The 27,395-nt window shown below is 45.6% G+C and overlaps 1 protein-coding gene across 1 annotated transcript in view; it reads right to left on the bottom strand.

Moving 5' to 3' along the window:
- The window catches only part of DNAH2 (dynein axonemal heavy chain 2), a gene marked incomplete at its 3' end in the record, with an annotated part of 417,940 nt that overhangs the window by 68,799 nt on the left and 321,746 nt on the right, over positions 1-27,395 (bottom strand). The window contains exons 63-69 of the mRNA XM_082254654.1: positions 23,518-23,659; positions 21,073-21,242; positions 20,816-20,932; positions 16,303-16,467; positions 2,398-2,520; positions 1,982-2,130; positions 135-201 (exon numbers count right to left, since the gene is read on the bottom strand). Of these exons, the coding sequence (XP_082110780.1) occupies positions 135-201; positions 1,982-2,130; positions 2,398-2,520; positions 16,303-16,467; positions 20,816-20,932; positions 21,073-21,242; positions 23,518-23,659 (933 nt within the window). The remainder of the gene's footprint in view (positions 1-134; positions 202-1,981; positions 2,131-2,397; positions 2,521-16,302; positions 16,468-20,815; positions 20,933-21,072; positions 21,243-23,517; positions 23,660-27,395) is intronic.

Here is a 27,395-nt window from a genome sequence, read left to right as displayed (position 1 = left end):
GAAGACAGAAATGTGCTCTTGAGACAAGTACACACTATAGAGGGATTTTCTTTGTTCTTATTTCATGTCTGAAGTTTACAACCACTTTAGGATGAGAACATTGCTTGCTGAAGAAGATATGTTCATGGATTTACCTTAGCAGACTCCATACTTTTGATCCATTTACTGGCTTGTCCCTGTGGGTCTATCATCAGTGGCCACCTGAATTAAAGAAAGAAATCATGAATTAAGGAGCAAGGCTTCTTAAGGCAGGCCATAGACGATTCGAATTTCGTTCGAAAATCGTAAATGGCAGTGTTATCGAACGATTTTCGTATCGTTAGTGTGGTATGTAAAACGTTCGATTTTCGTACGACAGCAAAAATTCACATATCCAACATGTTGGTTTTTTTTGCGAAAATTGGCTGAATTTCGTATCATTAGTGGGGGAGTTGTATGATTTTGTCTAACAAAACACAGAACAGTAGGGAGTGTGTCCGGTAGAGATGTGGTTAAAAGGCACAAAAAATAGTGTTTTGTCGTACGATTTTCGGCTCACATTGATGGTACACCCGATGATGTGCACGAGTGCCGCTTTCGTTTATCGAACGATAAATCGTACGTAATTCGAATCGTCTATGGCCTGCCTAAGGGATGCCAGGGCTTTTCAATTTTTAAAATGCAGCTCATGCTCATATTAATTATATCATCAGGAGAAGTACATTTAGAATATTTGTTAGATGGTGGAAGGAAATAAGAAACCCACACAGACCATGAAGGAAAATAAAAACTCCATGCAAACAAAAGCCTGAACTGAATTGAAATCGGGAGCCTGACACAGCAAGGTCCCTGATAAAACCACTAAATCACAGTACTACCCATATTCCTTGACCTTATCACTTAAGGTGCTTTTCCACTGCATGGAACCGAATGGTTCGGCTCGCTTTTGCGCTTTTTCACTGCATGGTACGGTATTGGAACGGCTCGGTACGGTACGGCGGCGCTTTTCCACTACATGGTACCGAACGGTATGGCTCGCTTAACCACTTGCCGACCGCCGCCCAACTATATACGGTGGCGGTCAGCCCCTCCCAGGCAAAGTGACGTACCGGTATGTCACTAGCCTGGGAGTGAATAGGGGGCGCGCTCCCGCCCCCGCTCGTACCAGAGGAAGCCGGTGCGTGTGACCGGCGGACGCGATGTCCGCCGGTCACTCGCGATCGTCGGGCAGAGAGAGAGAAAGGCAGGCGGCTAGTGTAAACAAAGCCACCTGTCATTCTCCCCTGTGTAAAAACACAGATCACTCGGTCCTGCTATGTAGGACCGTTGATCTGTGCTATTACACCACTAGCCACATCCAATGACAGTTAGAAGCACGCCCCTAGGGACCCACTTAACCCCTCCCTCTCCAATAAAGTTAACCCCTTCCCTCCCAGTGTCATTTTTACAGTAACAGTGCATATGTATAGCACTGATTACTGTAGTAATGTCGCTGGTACCCCCAAAAGTGTCAAAAATGTCAGTCAAGGGTCCGATCTGTCCGCCGCAATGTTGCAGTACCGCAAAAAAAATTGCAGATCGCCGCCATTACGCGTTAAAAAAACGTGCAATTGTCAATTAAAGTCACGCAGTGCCGAATCGCAAAATACCCCCTGGTCAGGAGGGGGGTAAAATCTTCTGGGGCTTAAGTGGTTAAACAGTACCACCTCGGTTGTGATTCCAAGAGGGCCAAATCGATACCATATCCCACAATCCTTTGCATGCAGCCTTGACTGTTTGTCATTACTAGCCACTGATTGGTCAGAGAATCGTTGTTATCCCACCCACTTTATTCTAGTGGAAAAGCAAACCGTACCGAACCGTTCCAACACCGTACCATGCGGTACCATGCAGTGGAAAACCAAACCGAGCCAAGCAGGGCTGAGTGGAGCTAAGCCGGTGCTTGCAGTGGAAAAGTGCCATTTGTAATGGCACAGATTAAAGGGATTGCCAATGGCATTACCTGTTGCCACGTGTGACAATGACGCCGTTATCACTGGAGAAGCTGTCAGATGGGAGGCCCTGCAGGTTCCACTCACGCACCATGGTGGGACTGGATAGGAAAGTGGAAAGGTTGAACTGTGGGGAGCAGGGTACCAGCATTTCCTTCACCTGGATAATGAGGACAGAAAGGTACATCCATGGAGAACAATAATTTTTACAGTTGGGATAAATAGTTATAAAATTCTTGAAATTTAAATAGTGGATCTCCAAATGATTTATCCCCAACCTAAACTGGGGTCTTCGTGTTTGTGGAATTAGTTTGGTTGAAGGTGTTTAAAGTTCATATTGGCTCACATGCATGGTTGCTCTATCTCGGTTCACATAGCAGAACCAATAAGTTCTGTTTTAAAGCTTTTTATATAAAAGAAAAATCACCTCATTGATCCAGATGGAAAGGATTTCATCACGGTAGTTGGATAGGAAAGGCCCCATATAAGACAAGAAAGCTGAGGCCAGCAGACAATCACCGACTAGGAAACCCAAATCCTGGTCTAGACCCTGTAAAAAAGAATGTAGTATCAGTAACCAGAAAAAACATTGCTTTAAAAGGAAGATGATTGGCAATGGTTTTGGTCCGGAACACCTGTCAACGCCAGTTCAATATACAGACAGTCCCCGAGTTACAAACAAGATGGGGACTGTAGGTTTGTTCTTAAAGCGGAGTTCCACCCAAAAGTGGAACTTTCATTTTAGGTAGTAATAACCCCCTGACATGCCACATTTGGCATGTCATTTTTTTGGGGGGGGGGGAGCGGGTACCTAGATTTAACAGGTACCGGCTCCCACTTCTGCTTGGAGCGCCGCGGCACCCTGAACGGTAGTTCTCCTCTCCCCCTCCCTTCCTGCAATCTTCTGGGGCATGTCAGAGGTCCCAGAAGATTGCCGGCCAATCAAGACGCGCAGCGCAACTCGCGCATGCGCAGTGCGTACCCGGAGGTGAAGCCGCAAACTATCACAGCCGGGTGCCCACACCAGTGATGCCGGCGCCGCCGAGACCAGAGCGAAGAGGATCGAGGCTTCGGGCGGCCGCATCGCTGGACCGTGGGACAGGTGAGTGAAAAGGCTGGAACTCCGCTTTAAGTCAAACTTGTTTGTAAGTCGGAACAGGTACATTTTTTTTAAGTGTAGCCCCAGCCAAAAGTATAATTTTTAAGTTTTTTGGATAGCATAGGGAAGGGTTAACACCCCTGTACCATTTGTTTTTTTGCTGTCTGTACCCCTGTTCAGAAGATTTCACCTCACTTTCTGTCCCTATGACAACTGGATTTTGAAAATTTTGGGTTGTCGTGGAAACAAGGATTGGTGATAAAGCTTCAGTGGAGACACCTTTTTCCCATGAGAACTCTTCCAGGAGTAATTTCCCTTCCTAGGGGTAGATTTCCTCTCACTTACTGTTGTCTCCCTCCGTTTGTAAGTCGGATGTTTGTAACCAGGGGACCTCCTGTACATGACCATGGTCACTGACTTTGCTTTGCTTGCTCAGAACATTTGAATGTCATTCAAAAGATTTTGAAGGAAAATTCTTACAAAACGTAATAGGAAAATTCTACGAAAATTTTCTACGGAAAGATTTTGTTTGCTTTTAACATCTGAATTTGGAATGAATGGACTTTACCAAAGGAACACCAGATATGCTGCTAGAAATTAATTAGTTTGGGAAAAATTTTCTATCCTACAGCATCAAATTTTCTCATCACCGCGATCAAAAACTAATTTGACCCCATTAATGATTGGAAAAACAAACAAACTTTCTTAGAGCATTCTATTCCTAAGAAGTTTTATTCGAAATTCTATCCATCTATGGCCAACTTTAACATAAACCTGGCCTGGCCTAAAAAGAGGCTTAAGCCTGGTACACACGATGAGAATATCAGATGAATGATCGTCCATTTTATTTTTTTTGCATGCTAGTCTCATATAGAAAATGGAGAGGTTACTAAAGTTACGAAAATTCTCGTACGACAGAATAAAACTTTGGAAGGGATAGAACGTATTTTAGTGTATTTGTATAGTATTGTCAGACAAAAACTGTACTGATTAAATGAAAATCGTACGATCTGGTATCGAGCGGTAACATTTTTTGGGTTTGTCACTTCGGATAATTTCAGATAAACTGTCGTAATTGGCTCTCGAAAGCTGTGTACTAAGGATCACATTATCGTACGATCGCTTCCAAAGCGGTATTTTTCATCCGATTTTCTGATCGTGTGTACTAGGCTTTAACCACTTGCCGACCGCCGCAAGTACCTATACTGTGGCGGTCAGCCCCTCCTGGGCAAAGAGACGTATTGGTACGTTGCTCGCCCCCGCTCGTTCCCTCACATCCCGGCGCGAGTGACCGGCGGCTCCGATGTCCGCCAGTCACTCATGATCTCCCGCTGGAGAGGGAGAAAGGCAGGCGGCTGATGTAAACAAAGCCGTCTGTCATTCTCCCTGGTGTAACTGCAGAGATCATACGATCCTGCTATGTAGGATCATATATCTCTGTGGTTACATCACAAGCCACGCCCCTTGACAGTTAGAATCATGCCCCTAGGGACACACTTAACCCCTTGATCACTAATAAAGTTAACTTCTTCCCATGCCAGTGTAATTTTTACAGTAACAGTGCATATGTATAGCGCTGATTACTGTAGTAATGTCACTGGTACACCCAAAAGGGTAAAAAATGTTACTCAGGGCTCCGATCTGTCCGCCGCAATGTCACAGTCCCGCAAAAAAAAAAATCACAGATCGCCGCCATTACTAGTTAAAAAAAAAAAAAAAAAAACAATAAAAATGGCATAAATCTTTCCCTTAGTTAAACGCAATAACTTTTGCGCAAACCAATCAAAATACGCTTATTGTGATTTTTTTTTTTACCAAAAATATGTAGCAGAAAACAAATTGGCCTAAAATGTTAAAAAATTTTGATTTTTACATTTTTTTGGGGGGGAATTTCATATAAAAAAATGTGAAAAATATTGTTATTTTTTCAAAATTGTCGCTCTTTTTTTGTTTATAGCGCAAAAAATAAAAATCGCACAGGTGATCAAATACCACCAAAAGAAAGCCCTGTTTGTGGGTAAAAAGGACGTCAATTTAATTTGGTTACAGCGTCGCACGACCGCGCAATTGTCCGTTAAATTCACGCAGTGCCAAATCACAAAATAGGCCCTGGTCTTTGAACAGCCAAATCCTCCGGGGCTTAAGTGGTTAACCACTTACGGACCGCCCGTCGCAGTTTTACGTCGGTACGTTGACGTTAAATACCGGGGTTATCGCAGCAGATAGCTACCATAACCCCGGTATTTTTTTAAACTGTGGGCGGTCCGCTTTAACTTAGGGGGGGCTCAGCAGCGGATTTGCCACGGGTCACCCTTAAGGGCAGCGGGAGAGATGAAAAAAAAAAAGACTTTTTTTTTCTTTTTTAGTGTAGATGTGAGATGTGAGGTCTTTTTGACCCCAGATCTCACATTAAAGAGGACCTGTCATGCTTATTTCTATTACAAGGGATGTTTACATTCCTTGTTATAGGAATAAAAGTGATCAAACTATTGTTTGATCCAAAATATTGTTTTTTTTTTCTCAGAATTGTCGCTCTTCTTTGTTTATAGCGCAAAAAATAAAACAAATTGCACAGGTGATCAAATAACACCAAATGCCACCACTCTTTGTGGGAAAAAAGGACATCAATTTTATTTGGGTACAGCAATGCATGACCACGCAATTGTTCGTCAAAGTAACACAGTGCCGAATCGCTAAAAATGGCCTGGTCATTAAGGGGGCAAATCCTTCTTAACCGCCTTAGCGGTATCCCCGAGCGTGACTCGGGGTAGGAATTTTCTGCTATTAGCGGTATCCCCGAGTCACGCTCGGGGTCAATGGGCAGAGCGTGCAGACAGCGCAGCGGAGCTTCTCTTACCTTATCCTGGCGATCCAGCGATGAGCTCTCATTGCTGTGACCGCCAGTGAGATCTCCGCCGCTCGTCTGTCGGTAGGAGGACTTCCTAGTTCCGTTCCCTGCAGCAGCAATGCTGCATGGGAGCGGAACTAGGGAGGGAAAGTCAAAAAAAAAAAAAAAAAAAACGTTGCACAAAACACAAAACACATTTTATATTATATATATGCATATATATATATATGCATATATATATCTATATATGCATATATATATATATATATATGCATATATATATATATATATATATATATATATATATATATACATATATATATATATTATGTGACAGGACGTCAAATAAATGTGACAGGAAGTCAGGTAAATCTGTGAGTGTTGTCACAGATTGGAGACACAATTCACCAATTATTATAGGGCGTCGGCTGCAGAAGCCAGAAGAAATGTCTAAAGACGCTGAACAGGCTTCAGCTGTTCAGAATGAGGGAGATAAGGTTTCTATAATTGTCCAAAGGAAGTCTGAGGATGGCTGCCTCCGGAAGCTGTCTCCTGAAAGCTGTGTGAGCTGGGGACAGGAGGGCAGTCAGATATATGCCTCCTGACGCTGTGCGGGCATGGGAGAGGAATATACCTCCTGGAGCGGTGTGCGCCTGAGAAGGGGAAACTAATTAAGGCTGAAGACTTCACAAGGTGAGGACATGGACTGTTTTTCATGTGAAAGGAAAAACAAAGGAATGTATCCTGTGTGGAGTGGTCAATGAACATTTGTGCTGTTTTGCCTTGTGAAGATATTATAAATGGACTATTGAGTGTCCGCTGTAGGACAAGAAAGTCTGCCCAACAGTAGGTTGGAGACAGACTCTTAGGTAGGTTCCAGAAGTGAGAAGGTAGCCGCCCACAGAGGCAAGGATTTATTTTCTGTTTTATTTTATTTTGGATGTTTTTGCTGCATATAGTCTGGTGAAGAAAACACTATTAATAAACCAAACTGTTGTTTGCAACCAGTGCTCGGCTATCTCTCTGTGAAAACGCACCCCCAAAGGGGTCATCCACGCCTACCACCGAGCTAATCCCTCACAATATATATATATATATGCATATGTATATATATACCTATATACACACACACACACACACATATATATATATATATATATATATATATATATATATATATATATATATATATATATATATATATATAAAATTATATTATTGATCCGATTATAATTCATGCGTTATATATATATATATATGCATATATATATATATATATATATATATATATATATACACACACATATATATATATAATATATAACGCATGAATTATAATCTAATCAATAATATAATTTTATTATATATATTATATATTAAATAATAAAATAATATTATTGATTCGATTATAATTCACTTGTTTGTGTTTCAAATTTATCACATCTGGGATGTCTACTAGAGACTTGTTTTGGTCAGGTTTAAGTCAGTAATTACTAAGAATTGTAGGCCTATAATACATAACGCCAAATTTCCATGAAAAGAATTGTACCGCTTTTGGAACAGAATTCCTGACAGAATCATACCGCCAGGGAGGTTAAAGTTACTTAGTAGGTGAGGTTGAATAAAGACAATAGTCCATCCTTCCGATCCAGAACTGGTTAAAAGTCAGCAGCTACAAAAAGTGTAGCTGCTGACTTTTAATAAAAACACACTCACCTGTCCCACAATCCAGCCATGTGGTCACCTGAAGCCTCGCTCCTCTCCCTCTCCTCTCCGCAGTGCCGGCATCACCAGTGTGGGCATCCAGCTGTGACAGCTTGCGACTTCACAGCCGGGTGCGTACTGCGCATGCGCAAGTCGCGCTGCGCGACGTGAATGGCCGAGCAATCTTCTGGGACCTGTGACGTGTTCCAGAAGATTGCAGGGAGGGAGGGGGAGAGGAGAACTTCTGCTCGAGCCACCTAGGTGGCGGAAGTGGGAGCGGGTACCTGTCAAAACTAGATACCTGCTCCCCCCCAAAAAAATGTGGCATGTCAGGAGGGTCAGGAGCACTTAAAGTAGAAGTTCCACTTTTGGGTGGAACTCCGCTTTAACCAGAGACTCGCTCACCTGGAGGGGCTTTTTTTTGGTTCATTCTCCAGATATTCATTGGGGGACACAGCAGACCTCTGGGGAATTAACCTTGTTCCTAGCAGGACAGATACTAGGCAGAAGGGCATGATTCTCCCCTTGTGGGCTACACCCGTCCACATTCATCTGCATTGTCCTCCAACAAATGTTTAATGAAGCAGGGATTTTTTTTTTGTACTCATCAATAATCTTTTTAGCTCTTTGGGAGATACTGATCCCATCCTCATGTTATGGTGTTGTGCAGAGGCGTAACTAGAACCTTCAGGGCCCTGATGCAAGAAACCATGAAGGGCCCCCCAGACCCCTGGCCGGGGCCCTTACCTTCAAGCCCAGGGCTCTTCCCACTAATCCTGGGGCTCTTTACACTCGTTGCATGGCCTTTTATTACGGTCCCGCAGCAGGATTCTTTCACAAGTTCTGCAGTGGGCCCCCTTCCTGCAATCTTGGGGCCTCCCCACAGTGGTGCTATGCCAGGGTCCGGTTGCAAGTGTGACCTTTGCGATCCTGGAAGTTCACCCACTGGTTTGCTACCTGGCCCCCTGGAGCATGGGGCCCGGTAGCGATTGCAACCCCTGTAGTTACGCCCCTGGTGTTGTGGTTACTGCATTTGCCTGTGGCTTGGTGGAATGTTGGACTTGATTTTGTCTGTCTACCTTTCCAGGGTATTGATAGCAACTCCTCATCTCCCAGTTGGTCCAAAGAGGGAGAAACCTACTCTTGTGCTTAGTGTCCATCCTGCTGTGGGCAGGGCTTATACCTAATGCTGAGACCAAGTTAACGAACTGAAAAAAGGGACTTTATGGTAAGTGTAAAAAAGTAATTGTAATTGTATTTTTTAAACTGAAGGACGTGTGCATGGGGTTTAGGGCACAGGCGTGCCATCCACCCGTGCTGCCAGCAGCCTGTTAAACTCTTTCAGAGTCTGACAACCAGGGCTGCTATTAGAAATCACAGGGCCCTGTACACCCTACCTGGCAGCCCCCCCCCAATATATCAAGACAATATTTTGACTAAAAATAAACTAAAATCATTACTAGCATATACAAACATAACAGAGAACCTGTGTGAATTAGTCATTTTTAATAGATTTTTCCATTTTAAAAAAATTATATATATTTTTAAATGTTCACAATTATTTTATTTTACATTTTTAAAATGATTTATCACAACGATTAATTAATATTATTTTTTTAGAATTTGTTATTTTTTTACAGGACAGGGAAGCCTGCAGTGCTCTGGAAGGGGGGAGGTGGCACCGTGAAAGGGGGGCACACGGGGAGGGGGGGGGGATCAGAAGCAGGCAGAACAGGGAGGGGGATCAGTGTTGGGGAAGCAATTACAGGAATGATGCCCTGTGTCTGTGTCTCTCCCCGCAGCAGCTGAAAGTTGGCAGGAGGGGGAGAAACTGGCTTTCAGCTCCTGCAGAGAGCTGCACAGGGCTTCCTTCTGTAACTGCCCCCTGCCCGACCGCACCGATTCCCTGTGCTGTTCGGGCCCCCCTGTGTGCCCGGGCCCTCTACAGGAGGACTGGTGGTTCCCCCCCCCCTAATCAGTGGCCCTGCTGATAACTGCTGCGGCTGGATGGGGCTAAACAGTGAGCTCAGTGGCACTTCTGTTTAGGACAGTATGTACCAAGGAACCAATACCAGACTTCTTGTGTTCCAGGCATTAATCCCTGGCTGCCTACTGCACTAAATGTAGGCACCGCTTAATGCACCACCCAGCCCAATACAGCCACAGCAGTTGTCAGACTCTCAAAGGGTTTTATTGTTTGTAAAGCTAAAACTTTTTTTTGGATAAAATAGGAAAAAGTCAGTGGCGTAACTACAGGGGTTGCAGGGGTTGCAATTTCAACCGGGCCTCATGCTCAAGGGGGCCTGTGCGGCTCCCCTGTCCACTGGATAGGAAGAAGGGGGGGGGGGGCGGGGGCAGCATGTAGAGAAATCACTTTCCTTTTTCCTCCTGTAGCTGCAGGAGGAAAATGGAGGAGATTGGTTCCTCTGTATGCTGCCCCCAACACTCCTCCTATCCAGTTCACTTGTGTTCTGCTGTCTCTGGGACCCTGTGTGCTCCCCTGCCCCCCCCCCCCCCACTGTGCTGCCCCCCACTGTGCTCCCTCCCCTCTCCTGGCGGCTGCTGTAGATGATGTGTTACAATAGAGAACCAGGAAGGGGTCAGTAAATATATAATTTACCAGCTCCTTCCTTTTCTGAATGGACAGAGTCATAGTCATTGACACTGTAAAAAAATAAAATAAAATGATAAAAAATAATACAATTAAAATACCAAAAAATAAAAACTACTGACACCAGTGGGTGAACTTCCAGGATGGCAAAGGTCACACTTGCAACAGGGCCCTGGCATTCCACCACCCTGGGGAGGCCCCAACATGGCAGGAAGGGGTCCCACTGCAGAACTTGTGAAAGGGTCCAGCTGGGGGACCGTAATAAAGGGCCCCGCAACGAGAGTAAAGGGCCCCAGGATCAGTGGCAAGAGCCCCAGGCTTGAAGGGCCAGGGGTCCCGGGGGTCCTCCATGGTTTCTTGCACCGGGGCCCTGAAGGTTCTAGTTACGCCTCTGGAAAAAGTTATGACCCCATCATATTTTCCCTAAAACGTCTTTCAGGACAGCACCTTAGAGAGATGGCTCCTCCCTCTCCTCATCAGGAAACACCCCATCCACCAGATTTTAAAAGGAGGCTTCTCCCACCATTCATCAGTTTTTGTGTTTCCTCCGGCCGAGGAACACCTCTGTGGGGAGCTGGGCTCTTAAGGTGCTATCCTGAGAGACCGGGCTTCCTACGTCCACCTACCCTTTTTTGGAGACGGTTGCTTCTCCCATTCACGCGACCGACTGCAGTGCATGGGCTCCTTCTTCCTCTTCAGTGCTCTAGGCTGAGTCAGGACCCCGCAGAGCACAGCCCTGGGAAGGCATCTTGGAGGAGCGGAACGATTTTTCTTAGGCTTCCGCCGCCTTTTTTTTTCAAATTTGCCGCCATTTCTCCGGATCGAGTGACGCTCGTCCGGACCGGAAGTGAGGTTCCGGAAAGGGCAGCGTTCTGCAGGGGGCGTATGGCGTCATTTCCGCCGGACGCAGAGGAAGAAGGGAGGAGCAAGCTGGTGCCTTATTCCGGATCCGGTCCAGTGCAGGTGCGCTTTGGTCTCCGGAACCGGTACTGAAGCCACGGGTGATACCGCTGCCAAGCGATGGAAGCTTCTTCAGCAGTGGGACAGGCACCAGTAAGGCCCAGGTAAGGGGTATCTTTATATGGCCTATCTTACTGTGGGGTCTCTCTCCATCCCTTTTATCTTTCCCCCCGGTGGCTGGGGGCCTGTCAGGGCACATGGGACTTCCCTTTAAATGTCTTTCTGTGCACCTTTGGTGGCCCTGAGGATCAGGCTGACTTTTAAGAAGCATGTGTATGTTTTCCCATTCATGTCTTCCAGGCTAAAAGCTCTGAAACTGTTTTCAAGAGAAAGTGTCCTTCATGCAAAGCAAAGTTGTCGGAAAGTTGGAAAAAGACACTTTGCCAGGGATGTATTGATGCACTAGTAAAGGAAGAAGCATCTGCAGTTTGTGGCGATTTAGTCGCATCTGTGAGGAAGGAATTGGATGCTACCATCCAATCTTTTCGGTCATCCCTACAGGACCCTGCCCTGAGTCAGCCATCAGCCTCACTGTCCTCTCAGGGTTCACAATTGGTTCCTTCGGTGGGGACAGAAGGGGTTCCTTCCACCCAAGGAGATAATTCCCCCTCACATTCCAAGGAGGATTCAGAGGAAGAAGAGGAGGGAGGGGCACAAAGCAGGCCCACTAAATACAAACTATCCTTAGAGCAAGTGGATGGTCTCCTGAGGGCAGTTTACATCACCCTGGGTCTAGAGGAGGAAAAGAAGGAACTGTCCCTACATGACAAAATGTATGCAGGCTTGGAAGAGCCTAAGGGCCGTATCTTCCCAGTGCATCAGACCATCTCAGATGCAATAAAACATGAGTGGGCTGATCCGGAAAAGAAAACCTTCTTCCCTAAAGCCTTTAAAAGGCGATTTCCTTTTGATGAGGACCCAGGAGCTCCCCGGAATAAGATGCCAAAGATTGATGCAGCCTTCTCCCAGGTTTCTAGGTCAACAGACCTAGCATTTGAAGACATGGGAATCCTGAGGGATCCCATGGATAAGAAGATGGACCCGCAACTTAAGAGATCCTGGCAATCCATCATGGGGAGTCTGAAACCTGCCATGGCAGTAACCTGTGTGTCCAGGAATCTGGAATACTGGCTTAGCCAGCTAAAAGCACACATCACAGCAGACTCACCTAAACAGGAAATTTTGGATTCCTTTTCCACGCTCTCCACGGCCATAGCCTTCATTGCTGACGCTTCAGCAGAGTCAGTGAAGATGACAGCAAGATCTGCAGCTTTATCCAACTCAGCCAGAAGGGCTCTTTGGTTAAAGACATGGCCTGGAGATACAGCTTCTAAAAATAAGCTGTGTGGACTTCCTTTTCAAGGGGATCTACTATTCGGGCCTGGGCTAGACTCTGTTCTAGATAGAACAGCAGACAAAAAGAAGTCTTTTCCTGTGAAGAAGAAACAGGCAGCAAAGAAGCTTTTTCGACCTCAAAAAGCTCAGCAAAATAGCAGACCCCAGGAGAAGAGAAGAAACTGGTCGACACAAAAACCCAAAGGGAAAGGAGGTGTTCTCTTCCATCCTCCTGTGTCAACCAACAAAACACAATGACAAGACATTGCCGGTGGGAGGAAGATTGAGGGAATTCCTCCCCTATTGGGCAGCCATAACAGAAAATCAATACATTCTGGGTATGCTGTCCCAAGGCTACAACATAGAGTTTTCAGAGACGCCACCCGAAAGGTTCTTTGTCACAAACCTCCCAAGAGATGCAGAAAAAGCCCTGGCTATGATGGACCTGTTAAAGGACCTGAGGCGACAGGGAGTTGTCTGTCCAGTTCCAGTGGAGGAACAACATCAGGGATTTTATTCCCACATATTTTTGATAAAGAAACCATCGGGGGATTTTCGTCTTATACTGAATCTGAAACCATTAAACAGGTCAGTTCTGTACAAAAAGTTTCGAATGGACTCAATTCTTACAGTCAGAACCCTGTTAACAAAAGGATGCTTCATGGCATCAATCGACTTAAGGGATGCTTACCTACATATCCCTATTGCCCCTCGCTCACAGAGATTCCTAAGGTTGGCAGTAAATCTGGGAAAGGAAATGCTCCATATCCAATTCAAAGCACTCCCTTTCGGGCTATCATCCTCCCCTCGTATTTTTACGAAGGTAATGGCAGAGTGTCTAGCTCCCCTCCGCCTTCAGGGAATCTCTGTGGTGCCTTACCTGGACGACCTGCTTTTCTTTGCCCCGTCAAAGGAAAAACTTCAAGAGGACCTGCACAAGGCAAGAGGTCATCTAGAAGCTCTGGGATGGATAGTGAACATCAAGAAATCGAATCTCACACCGGCTCAGCGGGTTCAGTTCCTAGGTTTTCAGTTATGCTCTGTGGAACAAAGAATCTTCCTACCAGAAGACAAACAGGTCAAAATACAGAATTTGGTAGCAAGGCTACAAACAAATCAGTGGTGGTCGATCAGAGAGATCATGTCAGTCCTTGGAATCCTGACTGCATCAATTCCAGCTGTCCAATGGGCAAGGCTGCATTTTCGACCACTCCAATATTTCCTCCTCAGAATCTGGGATCACAATCCAGAGACTTTGGACTTAAAGGTAAAAATCCCCACCAAGGTCAAGAGGTCCCTTTGGTGGTGGAGAAATCGGATAACCTTGTCTCAGGGTTTGGCCTGGTCCTTCCCGGCAGACCAGAGGTTAACAACGGATGCCAGCAGGTGGGGGTGGGGAGCCCACTGGAACCAAAACCTGGCACAGGGGGTTTGGTCTCAGACCGAGACAAGAAAATCCTCAAATTGGAAGGAATTAAAGGCAGTCGGCCTAGCCCTAACTGCCTTCTCTCAAAATCTTCAGGGGACTCATGTTCAAGTCCTTTCAGACAACGCCACTACAGTGGCATATCTAAACAAGCAAGGGGGCACAAGAAGCAAAACCCTACAGCTTTTGGCAACGGAAATTCTGCAATGGGCGGAAAGGCAGTTACTTTCCTTGTCAGCAATCCACCTAAAAGGTACACTAAACAGTGTGGCGGATTATTTAAGCAGGCAGAAGATCCGAGAAGCAGAATGGAGCTTGAACCCAGAAGTCTTTATGTTGATAACCAAGACTTGGGGAAAGCCAGAGGTGGATCTGTTTGCAACGAAAGAAAACGCAAAACTTCCACTTTACTTCTCACTCCACAGAAACGACAACTCTCTGGGAGTAGATTCCCTGGCACATCCCTGGAGGTTCAGGTTGGGGTATGCCTTCCCCCCCTTCCAGCTCATTCCATTGGTGTTGAGAAAAATCCAAATGGAAAGAGCCTCAGTGATCCTGATCACTCCTTATTGGCCCAAAAGGGTTTGGTTTTCGACTGTCCTTCAACTATCAGTCAAACCTGCTTTTCAGCTCCCTCCTCGTCAAGACCTACTGTTTCAAGGTCCAGTTTATCATCCAGAAGTGGAAAAGCTAAAGCTCACCGCCTGGTATCTGAGGAGCAACTGCTGAAAAGGAAAGGATTTTCAGACGCATTAATTGCTACTCTACTTTCCAGTAGGAAAAAAGTCACAAGGAATATATATGCAAAAGTTTGGAAGACATATAATACCTGGTGTGAATCGAAAGATCAAAAATGGGTCAGTATTACTTCAATTTTGGAGTTCCTACAGGAGGGCGCAGGAAAAGGCTTGGCAGTAAGTACCCTCAAGGTACAAGTTACAGCCCTGGGGGTATTCTTGGAAAGGCCCATTTCTTCAGAATCTTTAATCATCAGATTCTTCAGGGCCCTTACCCGCTCCAGACCAGTGCCTATCAGAAGCTTCCCCAAATGGGATTTGTCGGTGGTCCTTCAGGCTTTCACAAAGGAACCTTTTGAACCACTAGAAACGGTTACACTAAAAAACCTTACCCTCAAGACAGTCTTCTTGGTGGCAATAACATCAGCAAGAAGAATCAGTGAATTACATGCTTTATCAGCTATCGAACCTTTCTTGTCCATATATCCAGATAGGATAATTCTCAAGACGGATCCAGGGTTTCTCCCAAAAGTAGCTTCAACGAGAAACCGATCACAAGAAATTGTGTTGCCTACCTTCTGTCCTAATCCATCAGGAGATAAGGAAGAAAGCTTTCACTACCTAGATGTAAGAAGGGTTCTTATACACTACTTGGAGGTTACTAAAGAGTTTAGATCATCAAACTCTCTTTTTGTTCTTTTCTCTGGCAACAAAAAAGGTCGCCAGGCATCAAAAGGATCAATAGCCAGATGGCTCAGATCCGCTATTTCAGAGGCTTACTCCCAAATGAAATTGTCTCCCCCGCAGGGGATCAGAGCTCACTCTACTAGAGCGTTAGCCACTACATGGGCAGAGAAAGCTGGTGCCACTCCAGATCAAATCTGCAAAGCGGCTACGTGGTCAAGCTACTTTACATTTGCAAGACACTATAGGTTGGACCTTTTGGCAGCTGAAGATCAGGCTTTTGGCAGAAAGGTCCTGCAAGCTGTGGTCCCTCCCTAAATTGAGTAAGTCTCGATAATCCTCTCTAAGGTGCTGTCCTGAAAGACGTTTTAGGGAAAATTCAAGTTAGACTTACCGGTAACTTGTTTTCCAATAGTCTTTCAGGACAGCAGGAGGATCCCGCCCTATTGTATAAAATGTATTGCTGTGATTAACCATATCTGTTTATGTGTTCCAGCATGGGCCGGAGGTACTCTTCTACAAACTGATGAATGGTGGGAGAAGCCTCCTTTTAAAATCTGGTGGATGGGGTGTTTCCTGATGAGGAGAGGGAGGAGCCATCTCTCTAAGGTGCTGTCCTGAAAGACTATTGGAAAACAAGTTACCGGTAAGTCTAACTTTAATTTTTTTCTCACTATATAGGCAGGAGATGGAGCTCCCCACCCATAGGTCAAAGAGTCCAAAATATTTTATTAGAAAATAAGCAGAATATGAAGGCCAAAGCTTTTCAGGTTATCGAATACTCCCTCTTCATAAATCTTATATCACGCTGAATACGGCTGACCTCAATAGGAATACGTTAGTAATTGTGATATAGAAATGGTAAGATTCCAACCACCACCAGTTTTGCAGCATGGCTGGAGGCCCCGGAACATAACATGATACTCACTTTAACCGTTTCCTCCCAGCGAGATTTTTCTCCCGCCAGTCCCGTCACCAGGGTGCCGGCTCTCTGCAGCTTCACCTCCATCAACTCTGCCTCCGCCCTTAGCTCTTCCTTCTGCGCCAACTTCTCATCGTACTGCATTTTCAGCTGCTCCAGGCGTTCACCCACCTGCCAAGAAGAGAAACCAAGCTTTAATTCTTTTACTGTCAAGGGTTCCATTTTTGATATGTATGAACATAAGTTATAAAACGTTTACCAAAGACTCCTTTCCAATCACATATTGCATCCAATGCATGCTTTTCCATCCCCTTTCCAAATGGCACAAGAGCGCTCTGTGTGTCTGTGAATGCTCTGCCTGTTTGTGTCGGTGTCAGATCTAATTACTGTGTAGCTCTCCCCTGCAAACAGAGCCATCTTAAGAGCATTAAAGGGCCCCAGGCAATGCAGTGCACTGGGGCCCTGCCTACACAATCACCCATGAGAATAAAAATGCAAATTATCAATAAGGCGATATTTATTTGTACAGCAGTGCCAGGCTAATGACAGCTTCCATGTTCGGCGGCTGGGTCCGGTGAACACACACACGTACAGGAGTCAGACTCGACTGTCCTGTGTGTTCCTGTTCCCGTGGAGGCGGACAGGCATTCCTGCAGATGTGGGCTCCCCCTCCATGGCCCAAATGGCCTGACAGCAGGGCAGGGCCGACAGGTGCTTGCCACCTGCTAAATTTGGCGGCGGGATACACACGGGAATCTGGACTAATGCTTGGCTGGGGCTGGGTTGCTGGGCAGGTGAGGCCCCCGGGCAACTGCCCAGCATGCCCATTCGGTAAGATGGCCCTGCCTGCAAACCACTAGACTGAGAGACCAAGGATTGTGGGATATGTCGTTTTTTCACAGTAAGTGTCAGTTCTTAGACTACAGAGGTCAGGCATTAACCTGTGCAGTGCCATGTCGCACACCTCACATTTTACCACAAACTATGGCTGCTGACACCGGAATGTAAAGATTAAGGCCTCATTTACATTTGCTTCAGAATGTGGTATTTGACACTTGTTTAACCACTTGCTGACCACCCGCCGCAGATATACTATATACTATGTACTATATACGGGAGTGGTGCTGGGGGGGGGGGGCGAGTATCATTATTACAGTAACAGTGGATATTTTTAGCACTGTAATAATGACACTGTAGTTATGTCACTGGTCCCCCCCAGAAGTGTCATAAATGTCAGTAAGGGGTCCAATCTGTCCGCCTCAATGTCGCAGTCCTGCTAAAAATCGCTGATTGCCGCCATTACTAGTAAACAATACATGAAAATGACATAAATCTTTCCCCTAGTTAGTAGACACGATAACTTTTGCGCAAACCAATCAAAATACGCTTATTGCGATTTTTGTTTACCAAAAATATGTAGCAGAATACAAATTGGCCTGAAAGGATGAAAAATTTAGATTTTTAAATTTTTTTAGGAATGTTATATAGCAGAATGTGAAAAATATTGTTTTTTTTCCAGAATTGTTGCTTTTTTTTTTGTTTATAGCGCAAAAAAAAAAAAAAAAAAATCACACAGGTGATCAAATACCACCAAAAGAAAGCTCTATTTGTGGGGGAAAAAGGACATAAATTTTATTTTGGTACAGCGTCGCACGACCGCGCAATTTTCCGTTAAAGTAATGCAGTGCCGAATCGCAAAAAATGGCCTGGTCGATAGGGGGGCCAATCCTTCTGGTTCAGAACTGGTTAAAGCACTCTGAATGCCAATCAAAGCCCCTGTCACTAAATAAAAAGGTCCTGTCCTTACAGTCCTGTTCACATGTTGCGTTTGCTCTGCTATGCCTTAGTTCATGTCACTTTCTTGGTGCTTCAAAATGTCTCCAAAGCCTGCATAGAAACTATAACAAAGCTCGCTAGCAGCACCTGAAGCTTTTGACAGGCTTTTATTCAGAGTTAGCTTCGCTTTGTTTTGAAGGTATTGCAGGTATGAGATATCCCAGGATGCACTGGGAAACCACCAAGCGAACCGGAAAGCCGTCATCAGCAGTCACTTCCAGTTCATGTGTATATATTCTGGGAGTGTCTGGTGCAGACGTAATCTTTGGTGTGCAGTGTGGAGCAGGCAGCAGGAAGGTGAGCGGGGTCTGGACTGGAATGCAGCAACTAACAGATGGCACGTGGTGTGCTGGAAAGCGTGGGAACGCTATATTGGTAGATTGAGCAGGGACATGAGAGAGAGTAATGAGCGGCAGAGGACCAGCAGAGCTGGGGGACCATAAGAAGGAGAAACGAGCAATGTCACATGTGGTGTGCAGCGTGTGAGCAATATAATGGAAGATGAGTGGGGACCAGAGAGAGAGAACTGAGAGGCACAGGATCAGCAGAGCTGGGGGACCGGAACAAGAAAAACTAGCAGATGTCAAGCGTGGTGCACAGCGTGGGAACAATATAGATGGAGGCGAGCGAGAACCAGAGAGAGAGGAGGATCAGCAAATTAAAGGATCAGCAGAACTGGGGGTTACTACTGAGCAGGGGATCTGCTGAACGGGGGTACTACTGAGCCGGGGTTCTGCTGGGCACCTTCAAAACAAATAGCAAATCAACACATACAGGGCATTTGCCAACCTTCATTAACCGTTCCCCGACCGGTCGCCGCCTATTTACTGCGGCAATGTGGCTCTGCTGCACAAACCGACGTAGGTCTACATCAGTCACGAGCAGGCAGCTAGGGTGCGAGCGCCCCCACTCGGCAGCTCCCGCCCCCACTTGGCAGCGGGGACTCCGATGCACGGGGCAGGCGGCTACGATTGCCGTCTGAAACCCGCGATCGTTCCCCGCTGAGAGAGAAGTACGCTCTGCTGTTGTAAACACAGCTGACCGTTCTTCTCTCTGGAATGATCACAGATCGCCTTTGATCATTTCACAAGTCCCGCCCCCACAGTTAGAATCACTCCCCTAGGCTCACATCTAACCCCTTGATCACCCACAGGATTAACCCCCTTCCCTGCCAGTGTCATTATTACAGTAACAGTGCATATATATAGCACTGATTACTGTAGTAATGTCACTGGTCCCCCCAAAAGTGTCAAAAATGTCAGTTAGGGGTCCGATCTGTCCGCCGCAATGTCGCAGTCCCGCACAGATTTCCCCCATTACTAGTAAAAAAAAAACAATGAAAACTAAATAAATCTTTCCCGTAGCTAGTAAATGCAATAACTTTTGTGCAAACCAATCAAAATGCTCTTATTGCGATTTTTTTTTTACTAAAAATATGTAGCAGAAAACAAATTGACCTAAAATGTTAAAAAATTTTGATTTTTAAATTTTTTTTTTTGGGAATGTTATATAGCAGAATGTGAAAAATATTGTTTTTTTTTTTTTCAAAATTGTCGCTCTTTTTTTGTTTATAGCGCAAAAAATAAAAATCGCACAGGTGATCAAATACCACCAAAAGAAAGCTCTGTTTGTGGGAAAAAATAAGACATCAATTTTATTTGGGTACAGCGTCGCACGACCGGGCAATTGTCAGTTAAAGTAACATAGTGCCGAATCACAAAAAATGACCTTGTCATTAAGAGGGCAAATCTTCCGGTCCAGAAGTGTTTAAGGGCTCTTTCACATGGAGCGGACCGCATTGCGATACGCTCCGGCACTTTTTTTTTTCTTTTCACGGAGCGGATGACATTTGTGTCATCCGCACCGTATGTCCACATATCATCCCATCCGTTTGCGGATGATATACGGACATAATGTAAGTCTATGGCATTGCGGATGTCAGCGGATGACACCGCTGACATCCGATTTTGCATCCTTTCCGTTTTTTGAACTGAGGAAAAATAGGGTTCTGTTCCGTTCCAAAAAATGGAACAGAACTGAAAGGAAGAAAATCGGATGTCAGTGAATGGTATTCCGCTGACATCCGCAATGCCATTGACTTACATTATGTCCGTATATCATCCGCAAACAAACAGGATGATTTGCGGACATACGGAGCGCCCGTGTGAAAGGGCCCTTAAGCTTCAAAAAAGCATCAAAACAACATCAAAAAAGCAAGCTAAAGCAGTAGGCGCTTTAATGTGTGTTAAAGTCAAAGCAAATGTAAATAAGCCATTACTCTACTATAGGCTGTGCGTACAGAGCAACAACTGACACCAGGAAACTACATGATCAAGGCTCATCTTGAAGTCGCTCCGACTGCAGAAAAGGTTCCTGTACTACTTCAAGGTGACCTCTATCCGACTTGTGCACATAGACTTCAATGGGAGTCGCCTTGAAGTCGGATCCTTATCTATTTTCAAGCGACTGTGATCCGACTTTCCAGGAAGAAGAAAAAGATTAGCCAGGCATTCCCCACAGACAAAGTCGCCTATCATTTAAGTCTCTTCAAAGTAGTGCACAAGTCGCGCTAAAGTTGCGCTAAAAAGTCGCTCCTTCATGGGGCGACTTTCTGGTCGCGGTAGTGTGAACCGGCTCATACCATGCCTTAAATGTGATTCCTATCAATACAAGCCCCAGTTACCTCTCTGAGTTTATTCTGAGCCTCAGCCAGTGACGCCTGCTTCTCCGCCAGCTGTGCCATGGCTGCGTTCATGCGGGCCCGTTTAGGCTCTACCACACGGAATATCCGACCGTACATCTGCCAAGAGAGAAAAGATTTAACCAAGGGATGGAGAATCAGAAAGACAGAACATCCCCAAAGACCACAAACATCTACCAAACCTTGGCAAACATGGCCTCATCCACGCCAATCTCCTTGACTTATGATAATGTGCTCACCTCCATGGCACGCACCCACATACACAGGGAGCGGGCCGCCAGAGACACCCTGCCAACGATGTCTGGCTGGAAGTCTGGAAGGACGCAGTACTGGCCAATCTTTTTCAGGACCCGCTCGGAGATGTTGTCCTTGTCAAAGTTGATGAGCTGTTTGATGAAGTTGGGCTCACCTGGAAAACAAAAGAGCCATAGAAATCAGACACGATGGAAGGTCCACGTACACTGGCCTAGAAATGGCATATTCCCAACACATTTCATTCTTATTTAGGTATTGTTTTTAGTGTCAACATGTTCTTCAGCACTGTATGGAAAACACCATTTACTGTAGATTAGTCCCCTTCCCAGAATCTCCACCTCTTGGCCTCTGCCCCAGAGCTTACAATCTAATGTACTACCATAGACACTTATGGTTCTATTTATAAAACATTTGTTGCACAAAAGTCAGAAAAATCTGTGCAAGCTGAACCAAACATCCTGTATTTTTTCTAAGAGATGAATGCTTGTACGGTATTGTCAGATCCATCTAGTGGCCACAATGTGGTGCAGGTTTCTCATTGAGGTATTTCAGGAAGCTATATCATTTTTTGGTCACCTAATAGAGCTGACAATAGTGACATTTATCTCTAAAATACGGGACGTTTCCTTCAAATTGCACAAATGCTTCTAATATTCATGCAACTAATGATTTATGAACAGACCTCATATTACATAGTTACATAGTTACATAGTTACATAGTTTGTGAGGTTGAAAAAAGACAACAGTCCATCCAATTCAACCTATGATGTGTGTGTGTGTGTGTTTGATGTTAACAGTACATTGTATACCCCTGTATGTTGTGGTCTTTAAGGTGCCAATCTAATAGTTTTTTTAAACTATCAATGCTCCCCGCTGATACCACTGCTTGTGGAAGAGAATTCCACATCCTTACTGCTCTCACAGTGAAGAACCCCCTGCGTATTTTAAGGTTAAATCGCCTTTCCTCTAGTTTTAGTTATTATAATTATTCATTTATATATATCCAGGGCTTTTTTTCCTCAGAGAATAGGTGCGAGTACTCCCCCCCCTTCTGAGTCACCCCTTGTCTCCACCCCCTATCCACCTCTGAGTGCTGTCCTTTGGTTCCACCCTCTACCCACCTTCCAGTACCGCCCTTTTAGTGAACACAGAGCCAACTATCATTTTGTGGTACTAAGGAATTCATATGGAATTTGTTATTAATAGGAAGAAAACAGTAGAACCCATCAGCAACAGTAGATCCCCCAGCAACAGTAGACCCCCTGCCCTAAAATACCCCCCCCCCCAGTAATAATAAATCCTTCCCAGCAACTATATATCTCCCAGCCCCCAGCAACAATAGACCCCTCCATCAACAGTAGATCCCTCCCAGCAACAACTGACACCCCATCAATAATAGATCCCCCACCACCAACAATAGATCTCCCTAGCAAAAATGGACCCTGCAACAATAGATCCCCCTCATCGACAATATATCTTTCAGAAACAATAGACCCTCCCTATCACCCCTGGCCATTACATACATTCAGTGCTGGAGGTGCTGGAACTGCGTTCCCCCACGTTCCCGCTGAAAAAAAGCCCTGTATATATCTGACATATTCCACAGTGGTGTACAGAGAACACTGAGCCAGGAGCTTACACTCTAATGCCCCCCACAATCACACATTATTTATATTATTATTATAGATTCAAAAACTGTAGCTCTGACATATTCCGCAGTGCTGTACAGGCATTTCCAAGATAGATAGATAGATAGATATAGGGGGTAGATGGATAGATAGATAGATAGATAGATAGATAGATATAGGGGGTAGATAGATAGATAGATAGATAGATAGAGATACTGATGACAGATAGATAGATAGATAGATAGATAGTCAGACCCCTGGCCCTACACAAGTGTGAATATCAACTTGAAACGGCCTTCAGACAGCTCTCCTTCCTATGCCCTTGATGCATTTCACTCCGCACACTGGGGCTAAGTCATAGAGGTCTATGAGGTCATAGAGACAAAACGCGTTGGAGGAGGGGGGCCGAATACTGCAAAGGAGAGCTGTCTAAAGGCCATTTCACATTGATATTCAAACTTTGGTCAGGCCGGGAGTGTGGCTTTCTTTATATACAATGAATTTATCACTGGGGTTTGAGTGAATACACATGACAGCACCCCTCCCTTTGAGGGATTATCTTTCTCTATGAGAGGCGCTCCAAGTCTAACCACAGGTCACAGTGTAGTCCTAATAATGTTTGATATTCACATTCTTCACATGGATGGATGAAAACACAATACAGATTTCCACATTATCAGGTGTCCCAAAGACGTATCATTTTCACAAAGTGTCTCTGGCACTGAAACCTTGAACCTGGTGCTCCATCCAGAGAACATCTCTCTGGTCTCTGCCAGCCACTCTGCTCTATTCCAGCCTTACCTAGTTGCCTCTTGGCCTCGGCCCAGGTGGGTTCGTTCCCTCTCAGGGTCATTACGGCCTGCATGACAGTCTCCACCAGGGCTGGTGGCCTTCCGTAGGCTCTGATTTCTGTCAAGTCCCTCTTGTTCAACGTCTCTAGGGCCTAGCAGGAATGGAAAGGAGAGATCGCCAATACAACTTTATAAAGGAAAAATGTAATTAGCAGTAAAAAGGATTTGGAAATATTCTTATAGCCCCTTACTGAAGGCTCTGCAAGATGTCTGCAGTTTATGGAGCCCTCCAGGGAAAGAGGAGATACTGGAATTGTTGATAGATAGTTGTGGCTTTCTCCATGGCCAAGAATGTCTACTTCCTTTCTTCTCACCATTTTCTGACCATTTGTTTTAGCTTTTCTCACAAAACTTTTTAGCCTAATACGACAAGAATCTATGGATTATGCGTATTCTCATACAGTGATCAGTCCTCGACTGGTGCTTCAAAAGGATGGATGGCACAAGATGTGTTTGTGCAGATTGGCTCCTCTCTTTATAGCGGTCCTCATGAGCGCTCTACCCTTGCACATCACTGTGGGTACCCACACAATAGCCGTATTCTTGGCAATCTTTCCCTTTGTTTGCTAGAGGTGCCCCAACATAAGCTACTACCTGGAAGCACCATTGCTTCCCCCTCCGTGAAAATTCCATACCCTCGTCACTTCCGGTGCACCTATGTCATGGAACAGCTGAGCAGCTTACCAGTGCGCATGCTCAGAGCTCCGGAGGGTAGGAAATTCACGGGGTAGGGTTTTTTCATGGAACACCGCATCAGCTGTTCCGCCCATACATTAAAACATCTCCACTGCAACATGAAATCATCTCCGCTCCAACCCCTGTCACTTCCCTGATCTCGGCTCCTAAATGTAAAAGCGGCGGTGGGTCTATGAAAATATAAATCACGGAGCCGAGATCTCCGTGATTTATATTTTCATACACCCACCGCTTTTACATTTAGGAGCCGAGATTAGGGAAGTGACAGGGGTTGGAGCGGAGATGATTTCATGTTGCAGTGGAGATGTTTTAATGTACCCGTGGCAACAGCTGATGCGGTGTAACGTTACATAAAACTACCCCGTGAGAGTTCCCTACCCTCCGGAGCTGTGGGCATGCGCACTGGTAAGCTGCTCAGCTGTTCCATGACGTATGTATAGAGGAAGTGACGAGGGTAGGGAATTTTCACGAGGTAGGCTTTTTTAACGTTACACCTCGGCCCACGCCATCACTTCCTGCTTGCGTTGACTCCTGGGAGCTGAACGTCATCGCTCCCAGGAGTCAATGCGCCAGCACCGGCTCCGCTCGTCACTTCCGGTGCAGGCACGTTATTCCCTGCTAAACAGCTTCTGGGCATGCCCAGGAGCTGTGGAGAGATGACGCGCCTGCACCGGAACTGACGAGCGGGGCCAATGCAGGCGCATTCTGGGACGAAGAGGACACGGAAGAGGATGCCCTGGCTTCAGCTGCCCACACCTGAGATGGCAGCGCTGGAGAAGAAATTTTCAAGGTAAGTATTTCTTCTAAAAGGTAAGTGCGACCCGGGACAGTTCAGAGGCTATTCATTGTGGAATGTGCTATCCCTGACTGTCCCGGGGGTATTTTTATCTCCAAACCATTTCTGAGGCCGGAACTCGGCTTTAAATATGTTTATGCTCTGAATTTCCCCTGAGGAAGAAATCAGTTTAGATTTTGAAACATGTCGGGATGTTTACATGCTGCACGACTACCCAGTTCTCCTACTTCGTGACTATATGCCTTAGACCATGAGCAGAACCTGTCATATTTGGTATTGTGTCATATACAAATTGTCTTTGATACCATGTGATGTTCTTTGGGTGACACATGTATTGACTTTTATCTGTGTTTATACTTGTTAATAAATTATTGATTTTTTATCTTTCTATACTCTCTTTAATACTCTTACTTATTGGTTGGCTAAGTCCCCTCAAATCTCTGTGGGACTTCTTTTTCTTTGTTTTTTTCCTGACTATTCTCATCAACCAGGGCAAGAGGGGACACTGGAACAGAATGTCACTCTCACAATCAACACTATTTTGAATCCTTATGTTGTTAGCATTAGTAAATAGAGAGGAACGTATGTCATATTTATTTGTTTTAAGTTTTTTCTTTTTTTATATTTCTTCAGTTACTTCCTGGTTTCCAGGTCTAGGCAAATGATGTCATACATCCCAGGAGTCTTCAGGAGGGGAGGAGGGGCTTTCTCAGCTAAGCACACCCTCCTGCCTGCATGCCTATGTAGCACTGCCCCAGTGACGACTGCCAGATTTCACACCTGCGGGTACCCTAATTTACTAACAGCAACCTCGACATGAACAGTTTCTCACTTTTCCTTTTTGGCTCGCTCCAGTAACCAGTCCAGGAATATTTGGTTGTTTTGTGTTTTATTATAAATTAGGGATAGTAGAAGAGAATAGTGGGAAACCCTGAATTAACTAAGCACAATGTTGGAGGACTTCTATCTTCATGTACAGCCAGGCTGCTAATTCACCTTGCCACTAAAGGTGAATTGGAATTAAGTCGCTTTCCTAAGACGACTTGGTAAACTATTGATTATCTTCAGGACACTCTCCTTAGCATCCTCTCTCTCTTTACTGCTGAAATCCATCTTCTGACTATCCTACACGTGGGATGGCCCCCCTTAGGTCAGGCCCCTTGACACGAGTCCCTGTACTCACAATACTGTTTTTCCAGGGTCTCCAGTTTCTCCACTTCAGTCAGCTCTCCTGGACCTCTGGGTTCAGCTCCTCTCATCTATTCCTCCGGCCCTCAGGACGACCTCATGCGACCACATGCCACTGCTACAGAGGAGGAGCAATCCGGGACTCTGCTTTCCAGCCAAAGACTTCGCAGCACATCTGCTCCTGGCTTTTATACAGTATCCCAGAATGCACTGAGGCATCTTGCCACTGCCAATCACCAGGACTGTATCAAAGCCTATGCATTCATTTGTCAGGTTTCCTCCCACTGTCCAACATGCCTCCCTACTGGACCAGCGTGAAACACTCTCTAGACATAATGAATCGCATACTGAGCACAATGAGCAGACCTCACTAACAGATCCTGCTCTCTGGTAAGCAAAGAGCAATATAGAGTTGCCTGCAAGACCTGTAGTAAGTAGACAGAGCCAAAAACTATACTCTCTCACTAGCACCTACCTAGGAGGGTGCTACACCTAAACTAAGGGCAGATGGATCCCAGGAATTAATTGCTACATGAACCATCTGCCCTTACTCAAGATGGCCAGGGCCAGAAATGCTGGGGGGTGTTTTTCAAAGTGATTTCTCAGCAAAATAATACATGAAGATATAGATGGATGGGGGAGTTTGCTTTGAATATTAAAAATGAATTAACCACTTACCGCATACTAACGTAGATCTACGTCAGTAAACTTTGCGGTAGTGTACCGGGATGATGCCTCTAGCTAGAGGCATCATCCCAGTACCGTGGTTTGAAGCCGACGGTCGGCTTTCCGTCGGTACCGACCGATGCGGCTCGGGAGCCGCTCGATCGGTACCCGGGGGGGTGGGAGGGGACGTCCCCCCCCTCCCGCCGCCTTTTGTGGCTTTGCTCGGGGCTCCCGTCCCACCGGGAGCCCCGAGCACCCAGCCGGCACATCCGCCGGCTGGATGGAGTCCCGATGAATGCCGAAAACGGCTTCGATCGGGTCTCCGATGATGTAACACGGAGGCGGCGTCCATGACGTCACGTCCGGGTTACTGTGCTGCAAAAGGCGGCAAATTTGAAAAACGGCTGTATGCAAAAATGCCGTTTTCGGCGTTTTGCATACATGGAAGTGTAGTGGAGGGGGTCTAGGGTCTTTTAGACCCT

This window comes from Pelophylax lessonae (genome assembly GCF_965119305.1).
Source record: "Pelophylax lessonae genome assembly, chromosome: 4".
NCBI classification, from domain to species: Eukaryota; Metazoa; Chordata; class Amphibia; order Anura; family Ranidae; genus Pelophylax; species Pelophylax lessonae.
Note: the sequence above shows the minus strand (reverse complement) of the source record. Positions and strands in the feature narration are given on the sequence as shown.